Source organism: Antechinus flavipes, chromosome 2 (genome assembly GCF_016432865.1).
Source record: "Antechinus flavipes isolate AdamAnt ecotype Samford, QLD, Australia chromosome 2, AdamAnt_v2, whole genome shotgun sequence".
NCBI lineage: Eukaryota > Metazoa > Chordata > Mammalia > Dasyuromorphia > Dasyuridae > Antechinus > Antechinus flavipes.
The window spans coordinates 369,897,746-369,912,183 of NC_067399.1; the positions used below are offsets into that span (position 1 = coordinate 369,897,746).

The window sequence follows — 14,438 nt, forward strand, 5'->3', positions numbered from 1 at the left end:
TCTCCCCCTTTCAGCATATGGCAAATTTATATGCAAAATTGCTATGCACGCAGTTGAATAGCTGGCTCTCTAGGGAGAACCTTAAAGAAACACTTTTATATTGTACTCTTTAGAAACTGGCCTCTATTAGGCACGAATCGATTCTTTATTCCCAGATGACACTAACAAAACTATTTCATTTTCAAATGGTCCTGCAAAGTAGAAGAAAATGTATCCTTCCAGGTAATTTTCGACAATTTCTTTTTTCTGTTTCTTAGCCTGCCTTTGGCAGGCAAATATGTTCTCTGGATTTGAGAGCATCTCAATATAAGAATAAAAGGTGGGATTTTTTTATTGTTTTTTTGTTTTTTCCAGAGAGCTAGTGGGCAATTTGTGTTGCTTTCAGAAACGTTCCTCTTACCAGAAAACTAGTGACACGGAGTGGGAGCAGGAGAGGGGAGGAGGAATTAAACACCAATTTGTTATTTGTCATCAAGGAAACAGTCAAAGCTCAACCAGGCACCAAGAAGTCCCATCAACCTAGGTGATCCTGGAGTCAATGGGTTTCTTGGTACTTAGCTGGGGCCCAGTGAAAAATAGGAGGGAAAAGACAGAGAAGAGCTAATGATTAAACAACATACCAGCCAGTGCACTCAGACAACAAAATGTAGTCTTTGCCGATGCCCAGCTTGTGAACCGGTTTGTTGGTTCGTGCTTTCCTCTAAGTGCCTCTTTCCCATTGTCTCCTATGGAAAGGATTTTATTATTTCTATTGGGGGGTGGGAGGATTGGGGGAGCCTGCCAGCATCTTTGGAAGAGATGAGCACTTTAAGTGGTTCTTCTATACGCTGGGATATTACAAAGAGTGCTCTGAATAGTACCCCAGAAGGAAAAAAAATCTTACATGAAAAAGGCTTCCAGCTACACAGTGGTGTTCTCAGAGACTGTGGGCAAGGGGGAGGAAATTAGGATTCGACTCAGCCACCCCAGTGAAAAGGATGTCTTTTTTAATACCACAATATGATAAATTATCTTAAGTAGCACATTAATGTCAGAAATTGAGCATAATCTAACTTCTTTTCAGTGACAATATTAAATGGCTTTCAGATACCTTTCCTCCCATTCTGACATTAAAGTTAATGACATCCAGGGAGACCGACACCATTTTGGTGTGTGTGTGTGTGTGTGTGTGTGTGTGTGTTTTAAAAGGATCTAGTTGTTTTTTTTTTTAATTTCTCCCCCATATAGGTTCCTCATGTTTAAAAAGAGGTTCACCTAAATGGTCTGAACTCTTGTGTCACTGGTGAATAGAAAAAGGAAGAAGGACCAAGCTGGCTGCATGATAGACAACTAATAGCTTAAGAAATTTCATTCATTGTAAGAATGACAGATACACACAACCTCATAACTTATAGGGAACTCATAGGTTATTAGTTGAACCCTTTCCTGAATAAGAATTTCCCAGAGATATCCCAATATGTCTCTCCATCCCAGAACAAATCACTCTTGGGAAATTTTCCCTATTCACAAAATGTCAGAATTTTTAGACTCAGACGGGGCCTGAGCAGCCATTTATCCATAGTTGAAAAGAATCACCATTATAATTTAACATATTGAAAAGTGATCATCTAGCCTCTGTTTTTCAGATTTCTAAGGAAAGGGAAACCCCTTCCCCCCAATATAACACATTCCACGTCTGGAAAACTCTAGTTGTTGATAAGACTTACCCTGATATGAAACCTAAATCTACTACACCTCTCCAGCTTCCTCTCACTGCTCCTGATTCTGCCTTTTGCTACCAACAGACAAATCACAGGATAATCCCTAAAATTTTTAAAGACAATTATCATATTTTTCCATACTCTTTACATGGGTTCTTCATCATCTAGTCACCATCTTCCAAACATGTATGTCAAAACCCTCCTAAAATTCAACACCTGAGGTGCAGGTAGGTAGTGCAGTAAATAGAGCAATGGTCCTGAAGTCAAAAGAACTTGATTTCAAATGCAGCTTCAGACACTGGAAACTTAGTAGTATGACCCTGGGCAAGTCACTTAAGACCAATTGCTTTGCCCCCCCTCCCAAGAAAAATTAAATACTTGAGCAATACTCCAGACCATTTTTGACCAAGGCAGGGAAGGAGGGCATAAATGATCTCATAATACTCTGAGATATTTCATTCACTGCCTCTCCTGGAAAATGGCAAGCATGGAAAATATAATTAAATCCAAAAAAAAGTATTTCTTAATTGCCTTTCTATGTACTGACACTGATATAGTACCTGAGAGTTTGTACAGAACTAGCCATCCACATCTCATTTGAACAACCTTGTAATATAAATGCTTCAAGTATTATCCCCATTTGACAGATGGGGGAGTTGACACCAGAAAGATTGAGTGATTTGAGAGTTGAGGCCAGAAAGATTGTGGCCATGAGTACATGGCCACAAGGCTGCTAAGTGTCAGAGGCAGCATCTTAATACATATCCAGTGTACTACCATTACACTCACAAAGATGGTGGGTATATCAATATTGTTCAGGTCTGATTCTGCTTACGGCAGAGAGGTGATGCAGTAGATAAGAGTACAGGGCTTGAACTCAGGAAAACTCATCTTCTTGAGTTCAAATCTGGTCTCAAGTACTTCCTAGACATGTGATCCTGGGCAAGTCACTTAAGCTATTTACCTCAGTACCTTCAGCTGTAAAATGAGCTAGAGAAACCTTTGCTAAGTACCTTTGCCAAGAATACCACAAATAGGTTCACAACAAGAACGAAATGACTGAAAAACAACTGAACCACTACAACAAAGTAGTTTAAAGTGAGTCTACACCACCAAACAATGTGGACATAGTGGAAAGAACAATGGAATTAGACAACCTGAGACTGAATCCTAGCTCTGATACTTACTATGTGAAATCCCACCCAAGGTTAAGTCCTCATAAACTCTCATCTAGTTACTGCTCCCAAGTTTCCAGTTAAGCCAGAATTTTTACTTTCTCCTATATATAATGGAATGGGGGACTCAGACTCAAGAAATTTGGATTCTGGTACTGAGCTTTGTCAATAAGTCACTATGTGACCTCAGATGAGCTCCTCATTCATTTATTTGATAGCTATTTATACTGAGCACCTGCTATGTGCAAAGACAAAATGCTGGGTGATGTTTGTCCAAACCACAATTCTAGAATTTGGGATATAAAAAAACTCACATGATATGCTGGGTTTTTAGTGTGTGTGTGTGTGTGTGTGTGTGACATAATATAACAAAGAATTTGCAATTTAGGCCTCAATTTCCTTATCTGTAAAATGAAAGAATCAGACAAATTTGTCCCTAAGTTCTCTTCCTGTTGTAAGATGCAGCATAGGGTGGTAGAAAGGATACTGCTTCAGAATCAGAAAAGCCCTAAGTTCAAGTCCCAACTCCAACACTTACTGGTCATATAGTTCCAAAGAAGTCACTTTACTTCTGAGCTCCAGTTTCCTCCTTTGTACTACCTATCTCACAGGGAAATTGTAAGGTAAGGAAAGTGTTCCATAAATGAGTGTGATATTGTAAAATCCCTCCAAGCTCTGAGGAACTAACATTTTTTAAGCAGATTTGAACAAGGTTTTGAACAGGTAGGAAAGAGAGCAGAGGGCAGAGACTACCCCTCCATGACCCATACCCAAACAATTCAGGCCCCTGCTCACCACGGAAGTGTTTCTCGAGCTGCTCTCTCTGGGGTTCATGAATTTGGGGCCAAAGTAACTCTAGACCATTTTCCCTGAGAGCCACATCAACAATCTTCCTAAGAATACTAGCCTGGATATAAGGAGTTTTAGGGTCCTTTCCTTGATCTGACACTCTAATTTTGGCTTTTTTCCTCTGTGAAATGAGAAGACTGGACATCTAATATTCTGTCAACATAGCTTGGGAGTTAGTTGGGGGTAAGGGGTTAACTTTTAATTCTACTCTCAGCTTCAACCCCCAAATATGGCCATCTTTGTTGTAGTCATCTTTGTTGGGAACTCCATTCCCAAACCTTAAGACACTAAGTATGAAGAAACAACTGCCCTTAGCATTTAGTTATGTCAGGAAGAATGAATGGCTAAAATAGGATGTTACCTGATTCTTCTCCCTGAGGGCAGCCTCCTAACCAGTGGCTTCATCCCACTCTAGGCCTTCCCCATGACAAAAAAAGTGTTACCTCCCTTTCCCCAGGTGAAGGTACAGTACATGGCAACCATCCCAGGCACAGTATGTGGTACGATGACTCAACTGCTATAATTCCTAGTTATTGCTCTGTTGTGCAATGTTGCTATAATGGTGACATGTGATATTTATCTTATGTACTACCTATATTGTTTTTATCTTATACTCTTCCAACCAGATTAAAAACTCATCTTGGGCAGAAATCATTCCTTCTCTTTCTCTCAGACATAAAATCTTGCTTTTGGTCCAGACCTCTTTAAGAAGCTTTTGGAATAATGACCAAGACTTGCTTGCTTTTCTTGGCCCAGAGTTCGTAGCATAAATAGCATTCCCCTGTTCAAGAAACTCTTCTGGATTATCTCAAAGCACATCTCCCATAGGTCAGCTGATTAATGCATCAGACTAATGAGACCAAGGTCATGGGTTCTATCCCCACAAGGGCCAATTAGCTTTGCTCTATTTCAGGGCCACAATATGCACCCCTGACTATGTAAATATGTATTTGTGTGTGTGTGTATGTGTGTGAAAAAGAGAGCGAGAGAGAGAGAGAGAGAGAGAGAGAAAGTTGGATTCATTGGGACTGGAGAAATCATTTAAAAATTCATGCAATGTAGATGGTCATCTGCATATATGAAACAGAGATGAGTATTAGACTCCAATTAATACATGGTCAAAGGATATAAACACATAGTTTTCAAAGGAAGAAATCCAAGCTTTCAACAATCATATGGGGAGAAAAAATCACCAATAGAATCATCAAAAAAATCACAAATGCAAATTAAAGCATTTTTTTGAGGTTCTACTTCACTCATCAGATTGGAAAAGAAAAAGAAAATGACAAATATTGGAGGGATTGTGGGAAAACAAGTATATTATTAATGCATACTAATATAATGGTAGAGTTATGGATTGATTGGACCATTCTGGAAAGCAATTTGTAATTATATCCAAAAAGTCATTAGACTGCTCATACCATTAGGCCTAGTGATACCTCTACTAAGCCTATGTTCCCAAAAAGATCAGAGAAAGGGCCCATTTGTACAAAAATATTTATTGTAGCTCTTTTGTAATGGAAAAGAAATAGAAGCAAAGGAGGTATTCACCAAATGAGAAATTCTAAACAAATTATGGAAGATGCATGCAAATTATGGGAGAAGAATATTAATGAATTGTAAATGATGAAAGGGATGATTTCAGAGAAACCTGACAAGATTTGTATGAACAAATGCAAAGTGAAGTAAGCAGAATTTATACACAGTTTATACAATACAACATTGTAGATAAAAACAACTTTATATGTAATAAGCATTTAATAAGTGACTTGTTGACTTTTTGACTTGACTTTGCTGATCAATACAATAACCAGATAAAATTTCAGAGAACCAATGAGCTATGCTGCCCACCAATTGACAGAGAGGTGATGAATTCAAGATGCAAAATGTGACACACTGTTGGACATGGCCATGAGAGATGCCATTTTGATTAATTATGTATATTTGCTAATGAAAATTTTGGTTTTCTCTTCAAGAGGGATAGCGAGCAACAAAAGATAAGGGAGAAGGAAAGAAAGAAATACTTATTAAATGAAATATATACATATATGAATATGTACATGTATATGTATGTGCATACACATAATTGTGTACTATACTTGTGCTGTGTATGCCTTGTTTGTGCATACATGTATACACATGCACATGTTTACTATATATATTTATATATATATATACATTTACAATATATATATATGAAAGTGTATTGGACCTAAAGTTAAGAGACCTTGGATTAGAATCTTAGTTTAGGACACTTATTAGTCATATAACCAGTCAATTCATTTCATAACTCAACTTCTGTTTTCTCCTCTGTAAAATGGGATTATTAATACCTAAATAATCTATCTCTTAGGATTGTTGTGAGAAAAATACTTTGTAGACATTAAAACATTTCATGGAATGATCATCATTATTAAGTTCCTACGTTGTGTAGCCTACAATGCAATCTGGATAAATCCAGTGTCTGCCCATAGTCTTGAGGTAATCATAGACTCCTAAATGCACGCTGGAACAGTCAAGCACAAACTCTAACAGTTCTACCAAGCTGGGTCTCTGACATTTGAGGCCTGAAGACTGACCTAACTAAGCCCAGAGAAACATCATCAGAGGTTTGACCACAGCAGTTCATGTACACTGTCCTTTAAAGTGTAGATGGGTACAATGTATTATCAGACAGAATGATCACCCGAATAAGATTACAGTTTCAAGACTTACTCTGTGTAGAAGCTGGAGAAGTCCAAAGATGACTAAGACATAGCGTTCAATCTAATGTGGAAGTTAATATATACATTTTTAAAAATTTTTTTGTCCAGACTTTTGATTAATTGGCATAAAAACTCTTTGCACCAGTACAGATCGGAAATGGTTTTGATATTTATAATCTTAGAGAGTTGCCTGGGTCATTAAGAGATTAGATGATTTATCCCAGATCACACAGTTAGTACGTGCCAGAGGCAGGATCTGAATCTAAGTCTATGATTCTGGTTCTATCATTCATCATACCATGCTGCTCCTCATGCATACAACATACAAATGATAAATGCTTAAATAAACTGCTGTGTAGCCACAAAAAGAAAAGAATTCTACCAGAATTGCTAATTCTGCCACATTGTTATTTAAATTCAAATGCCTACTATAAGAAAAGGCAGCCTCTCTCAAATAATCACATCTATGTAAATGTATCTATTTTTAGTACATATTCTCCCAAATAGTATGTAAATTCCTCAAAGAAAGTAACTTTTTTGTTTAGTCTTTATATCATCAATGCCTAGAATTGTGCCTTGCACACAGTAGGTGCATAATAGATGCTCATTGGAGAAAACCTTGTATTGAGAAGTAGAGGTTGCTGTTCTTAAGTCATCTTCAGTTGTGTCTGACCCCCTTTGAGGTTTTCTTGGAAAAGATACTAAAGTGATTTGCCATTTCTTTCTTTTTTTATTATTCTGCTAAGGCAATTGGGAGTAATTGACCTGCTTAGGGTCTCACAGCTAGGAAGTAGTAAGTATGTAAGGCAGGATTTGAACTCAGGTCCTCTTGACTCCAGGGCTGGCGTTCTATCCACTGCACCATCTAGCTGCCCCTTTCTACCTTATTTTGCCAGAGAGAAATGAAGACAAACAGGATTAAACGACTTGCCGAAGGTTACACAGCTAGCTAGTATCTGAGGCTAGATTTTAATTCAGTTCTTCCTGCTCCAGCCGAAAACTCAACCTTCTATGTCAAGAAGAGAGGAGAAGCAAAGTATTATCAGAAATTTGGGGCAAGTCATCTGCTAGATAATGATAGTACTTGCAATTGCGACTGACTTAGTGAACCTTATAAGGAAGCCATTCTTCTAGACACATGGTCCCCACATGAAGTATATGCCGTGATTTTATTTTTAAACACACGAGCCATTCCACTACAAAATTTTATTGCCAACTCATTGAGGTTTGAGGGGAGAATGTTTTCAGTATATAAATTATGCCACCGTAGCACAGAATGCAGAATTCTGGGAAGGCAGGAAAACTGTGTCCCAAAGAAGAACACACTGCGTATTCCAATGATCACTAATCAAACACATAGGAATCAGAAAAAAAGGAAACCCTTGTGGTCAGGAAAACTGCCTGCAGTATCACTCTCCCATACCTCAGCGGGGCTGTCACAGAGAGTGAAGGAATGAAGAGGGAGAAAGAAGGAAGACTTGGTCTTGCCTCTCCCAACCACAAGCTCTAAACCCTACAAACTCAAGGCGAGGCTCACAGCTGGCTTGGAAGCCATCAAAGAAACCCATCACCAACACAGATGCTGCTGAGGGGACCATAAATTTATGTGGACTCTGGCATCTGGAAGCCAGAGGCTGCCAAGCTGGTTGGTGGCCAACACAAGTCATTATTTGCCTTCTCTGATCCCTCCCTGCAGTCCCTTCAAGTAATGACCTTTAATACACTGATCAAGCATGTGCTAGTTAACTGTTAATGTCTTGTTCTCTTCATTAAGTTATGAACCACATGAAGGCCTTACCCATATCTTACTTAAAATCTGTATCTCCCTTTAAAAAAAAAAAAAAAAAGAAAGAAAATTTTATATCTCCCCCAACACCAATCCAATGCTTTATATACAGCAAGTTCCTTATGGAGGCAAGCAAGGCTCATTCATAACTGACTTATCCTTGTATTTCCTCTTATTATTTTTGAGTCATTCCCATCATGTCCAACTCTCCATGACTCCATTTGGGGTTTTCTTGGCAAAGATATTAAAATGGTTTTCCATTTCCTTCTCCAGCTCATTTTATAGATAAGGAAACTGAGGCAAACTGTTAAATGACTTGTCCAGCTAGGAAAGATCTGAAGATGGATTTGAACTCATGAAGATGAGTCTTGCTGAGTTCAGTGATCTATTCATTGTACCACCTGGCTGCCTATAATTCTGATTTTGTGCTTTGCACATTTTTTAAAGATTCAGATGTGATTTCATTGAAGTAAGGAGCTCCTGGGTGAGGAAGCTCTTTATATCAAGGCATTCCTGCAAAGCCTCTGAGAAGTTAATTGAGTTCTCTAGGATCACCCAGCCAACATGTGTCAGAGGCAGACTGGAAGCTGGGCCTTCCTATCTCTGAGCCTTCTATATCTACTTCCCCTCATTGCTTCTTGCCCTGTATGTAGTAGATAATTAATAAATGCTTGCTGCCTGTAAGCATGAAATGGAACAAACACCCACAATGATGAGGAGAAGCTGACTTTGAAGGGTGTGGCCAAGTTAGGCACATCTGGTCATTATTATCCCCTCTGGGAAATTGGGGGTGAAGGGGGGGGAGAAAAAAGGAATGGCAGTGGTTATTCTTACTGAAGATATGACCAAATATGATTATATCAGCAAACCACGGAATATGGGAAACAGAAAATTGAAATATTATGCAGTATATGCTTGTCTCCCTGAATGCTGTCTTCCTACTTTTAATGAGTGAAAAAATGGAAAGCCGGCTTTGAAACAAAGAGAGGGTCAACCTCAGAACACATGGGTTCAATTCCTTGCACCACAGTGAAGGAGAACAATGAAAGCTAGACCTCACCCAGGATGACAATGAGAGTGATGAGGAAAGCATTTCTAGAAAGTATGTCATATCAAGATCAGTTAAGTCAGGGCTTCTTAAACATTTTCCACTCGCTATCCCTTTTCTCTCAAGAGAAATCCCAGCTATCTAAATAAATAAAATTAAGTATACAAATCAAACATTTACTGATAAGGAATCATAATTTCACAGCCCCCACATCCAGTTAGGAGACCCCCATGTAGGGTTGCAAAGTTTAAGAAACTTTGAATTAAGTCATTAAGCATGTTCTGCCTGGGAAAGAGAAAGCTGAGGGGGAATGTTGCAAATGTCTTCAATAGTCTGAAGACCCGTCTTGTCACAGAGATTTGATTTGTTCTATTTACCCTTATGGGCAACTCAGGAAAACCTATTTCAAATCCAGCTGCAGTCACTGTCTAGCTGTGTGACCTTGGGCAGGTTATATTACCTTGCGCAGGTCATTTTACCTTGCTTCAGTTTCCCCATATGTAAAATGAGCTGGAGAAGAAAATAGGAAACCACTCCAATATCTTTGCCAAGAAAATCCCCAGTGGAGTCATGAAGAGTCAGATACAACTGCACTATTAGTTGACCCTAAGCAGAAATAGGAACAATGCATGAAGGGAGTAAGAGAGAAGCTGGTTTCAGAATTAATAATCAGAGTTATTCAATAATTCATATTCCACAAACATTTATTAAGAACCTACTGTGTGAAAATTTAGACTTGGAAGATAAAAATTTTGGTAAGATATGGTTCCTGAACCTAAAATAATGAAATAGGTTGTCTTAAAAGATGGAATCACAGGATTTGGAGTTAGAAGGGATCTAAGTGATAATCGAATTTAATACTTTCATCTTATAGGTGAGCAGTACAGTCAGAATTACTCACAGCCATTAAAAATTGGCACCTGGAAATTAAGAGGATGCTCATCCATTAGAGAATGGTCAAATATGTTGGTGTTATATAATTAGGATGGAAAATTATTGTGCTATAAGAAATAAGCAGAATAGTTTCAGAAAAAAATAGGGAAGATTTACATGGACTGATGCAAAGTGAAGAGAGCAAAATCAGGAGAACACTGTACACTGTATGTAACAGCAACATTGTAACAATAATCAACTGTGAAAGAATTAGCTACTCTGATCAAGACAATGATCCATGGATTCGTGATGAAAGGATTCATGATGAAAAATGCTATCCATTTTCATTAAGAGAAGTGCTAGAGGGGGCAGCTAGGTAGTCCAGTGGATAGAGCAAGTCAGGAGGACCTGAGTTCAAATTTGACCTCAGATAGTTAATACTTCCTAGCTGTATGACCTTGGGCAAGTCACTGAATTCCAATTGTCTCAGTAGAGAGAGAGAGAGAGAGAGAGAGAGAAATGATAGATTCAGTGCAGATTGAAGCATAATTTTTTCACTTGCTTTTTTCTGTAATATGGTTAATATGGAAGCGGAAGTTAATATGATATCACATGTATAATTGATATGTCACATTACTTGAGGGAGAAGCCAAGGAAGAGAATTTTGAACTCAAAAATTGTTTAAAACAAATGTTAAAAATAAATTATGAATTTTTAAAATTAGTACATACACAAATGCAGGCAGATGCATGCACATGCACACATGCACACACACACACACACACACACACACACACACACACACACACAACCACAGAAACACAAATACACTCACATACCCACAGAGATGAACAGAAAGATACACCCTTCAAACATCAGGACCCACAAATAACTTTTTATTACTGGAGAAGCTCCAGCAGAGGTTGAACTACCTCCAATCAGGGAAGCTGTGATAGAAATTCCTGCATAATGGGGGGGAAATGGCACACTAGAAAGATCACTGGATTTTCAGTGATATAAATTGAATTCAAATTCCAACTCTGCCATTTAGAAATTGTGTGATTTTAGAATATTTTCTCTTTGTGGTCTTCAGTTTCTTCATTTTTTTTTTTAATGTGGGAGATGTATATAGGTAACTTGTGAGATCTCTTCAGAACTAATATCCTTCAGTCCCAGCTTTGGGATTCTGTGAGGAACAAGACATCTTCACTGAGACTAAGAATGACCCACTATAGTCTGGCTACCTGGAAAGATTTTACCTTAAGAAGCCAAACAAGGAAGACCATCATTCTCTTTTGTTGAAGCATCCCGTTGAGCAACAGATGGATTTTCATGTCCACACTCACAATGATACACAGACATAAAAAGGTAACTGCTCACCCACAGAGATTCACTCACATGTAAACATACACACACATATATACTCATACACACACCACAGAGACTCATATTTAGAATGGTATTTGTGAACTCTCACAAAGAAAGCTCCATCACCACTACCCACAATTGTATACCCACAGAAAATTTCAGATACATCTGCAAACATACACACCCTCCCAAAGAAATGAGCACACACCCACAGAGATTCATCTCCATAGAGATTTAAATGTACGCGCACACTCACACAAATGATCCCAATACACATGCACAGACTGATGGGCACACACATATTTATTTTCATGCATAAATTTAAGGTCCCAGATCTGCCTCCCATCAGAGACAGCCACACATATATCCACTTTCTTATACCCACGCGCACAGACTCCATATCTACAGAGACTCACACTCATAAAAATGAGCATAAATACATGAATGCCAATGAACAACATAGAGATGCATATATGTTTACATAAACAAAACAATAACAAGAAATAGAATCCAATAGTTCACTCTCACTCCCAGAGAAAGACAAGTGCACACAAACAGCTCTCATATTAATCTAGACCCTTAGGCATCATTGTTTGGTTCTCTCTCCAATCAGCCTAGAAAGGGACTTCTCTGACCTCCTACCACCTAACAGCTCCATCCTCCCTCCCCCACTCTCTCCAGGTAAATTGGCTTGGCTCTACATATTTTAGCTCTCCATTGATTTGACTACTTTCCTCTTAATTCCCACTCTTGGACATAAAATGCAATGTAATTTTCTCAATTACTAATAAACACTGAGTACCTTAGATTCAGTCATAATGCCTAGTGGGAATCATAAGGAGTCCCCTGAAATGAGAGGAGAGAAGATCTACATCCAAGTCTTTACTGAAGTCAGTCAATAAGCATTTATTTACTCACACTGACTCATTAAATGATGTCACTTCAGTGACCTGAAATCAACAACAAGCAATCTTGTGAGTTGGGTGTGGAGACATAGTCCCTAGACTGCAATCTCATTTTCTCACTACCACAATAATCTAGTCATCTTACTAAAACTTGTTTTTTTCTCATCTATGAAATGGGGATAATACTCTTAAGTACCTAATAGAGTATTGTGAAGAAAGTGCTTTGTAAGATTCAAGATTGTGTGTGTGTGTGTGTGTGTGTGTGTGTATACACATAAATGTGAGTGGTTATTAATCTTCATGAAAATAACAATAATGATAATCATGTACAAGTAACATTTGTTAGACTAAAGCAAAGCTTTTAATTAGTCACTATCCCCATCAAAAACCTTCAATAACTTTATTTTTTTTTTTTTTGCTGTCTGCAAGGTGGCACAGCCATGTCTCCAAAATCCTATCCATCTCAGCTCCCATACCACCTCTTCATGCCCCTGCAGGTGGCAGGAGTAGCTTAATCTGGGATTAACAAACAACACAATGCCTCCAAAGATAATTAAAAGCATAATGCATAGTGATATGGAAGGGGTCATCTCCCAAAAGAAGTAGAAACAAAGCAATGAAGGAGAAAACTAAACAGAGACTCAGATGTGGGTCTAAATCCCAGCTCTATCCTAAGAAGACCAGAGCAGATCACTTTACTTTCCATGCCTCAGTTTACCTACTCGTAAAAAAGGGATTATAATACTTGTCCTATCTCCTTCCTCAAATTGTGAAGATCAAGTATATAGTTGTGGCTCTGTCATTTTTTAGGAATTATTATTTCTTAAGAGACCAATAAGAAAGTCTCTGACTCCCTGAGTGACTGGAAGATTTATAGAAGATATGTCCAAGAATGGGAAGTTCAGATTGAGAGGTTCAAGAGAAGCTGCCACAGTGAAGAGAACATCCACACTAAAGAATAAGAAATCTAGGTCATTGAGCCCAACTCCCTCATTTTCTAGATAAGGAAACTGAGGCCCAGAGAGACTGTGTGATTTATCTGGAGTCTCATGATAATAAGTGAAAGCTGAAATTTGAAGCCAGGTCTTCTGACTCCAAATTCAGAAATGTTTTTTGATCTTGTGATCCTATTCCTCAGCTCCATCAGAGCATCAAAAAATCTGTAGTTCATTCCAGTAGCATTTGCCTATTCAAAGCTTTGCCACATACTACCAAACCTGGCTCAGATCTGCATGCATTTGCAAGCCTACCTTCCCAATGCCCGGGTTCTCCTTGGCTTTGGCCACCGATCTGAGTAGGCAGGGGGGTGCCGGAGGAGGGCTGAGCTGCAGCACACCACTGAAGTTTGTCCCATAGATGGAAAAGTCATGCGCTGGGGTCAAGGGTGGGTGGGGCTTCTTCTTCTTGGAGGCCAGGTTGAGTTTCTGGGCTGCTCTGTGAGGAGAAATAGGAGAAAAGGGGAAGAGAGAGAGAGAGAGAGAGAGAGAGAGAGAGAGAGAGAGAGAGAGAGAGAGAGAGAGAGAGAGAGAGAGAGAGAGAGAGAGAGAGAGAGAGAGAGAGAGAGAGAGAGAGAGATCACGTTACATTCCATCCCATTTCTGCAATTGAGACGGGCAAAACAGATGTGCGCTGTCCCTACTGCCTGCTTAGCAAATCAAGTCATTCCATTCTAATCAGATTTCATAAGGACACACCATCAGGAGACTAATAGAGGAAAATATGGATAGAAATATGGCTGGCAAGATAGTCTCTTAATTTCTCTCCCAGCAGAGTTTCAATTATACAGTAACTTTTTTCCTAGCCACTTGGCAGTTGAGTTGAAGGCTGTGGAAATCTCATTGACATCATCAATTACTGAAATCAGTCCCTTGTCACTTGGCTGGACCAGATGGGTTTTCCTGGTACTAGTGTTTGGGAAAGTGATATCCTGGGATCTAACAAGTTACTTTGCAAAAGAAGGCATTTCTTTACATTGCAAAACATCTCCAGCTGTTTTTAGTGAAATTAACTTAAAATAAACTTGGATCCT

General features: G+C 38.7%; 1 protein-coding gene across 1 annotated transcript in view; it reads right to left on the minus strand.

Annotated features, from left to right (window-relative positions):
- Positions 1–14,438, minus strand: part of KIF26A (kinesin family member 26A) — a 168,535-nt gene that overhangs the window by 36,592 nt on the left and 117,505 nt on the right. Inside the window, exon 5 of the mRNA XM_051978274.1 lies at positions 13,660–13,843. Within this exon, the coding sequence (XP_051834234.1) occupies positions 13,660–13,843 (184 nt within the window). The remainder of the gene's footprint in view (positions 1–13,659; positions 13,844–14,438) is intronic.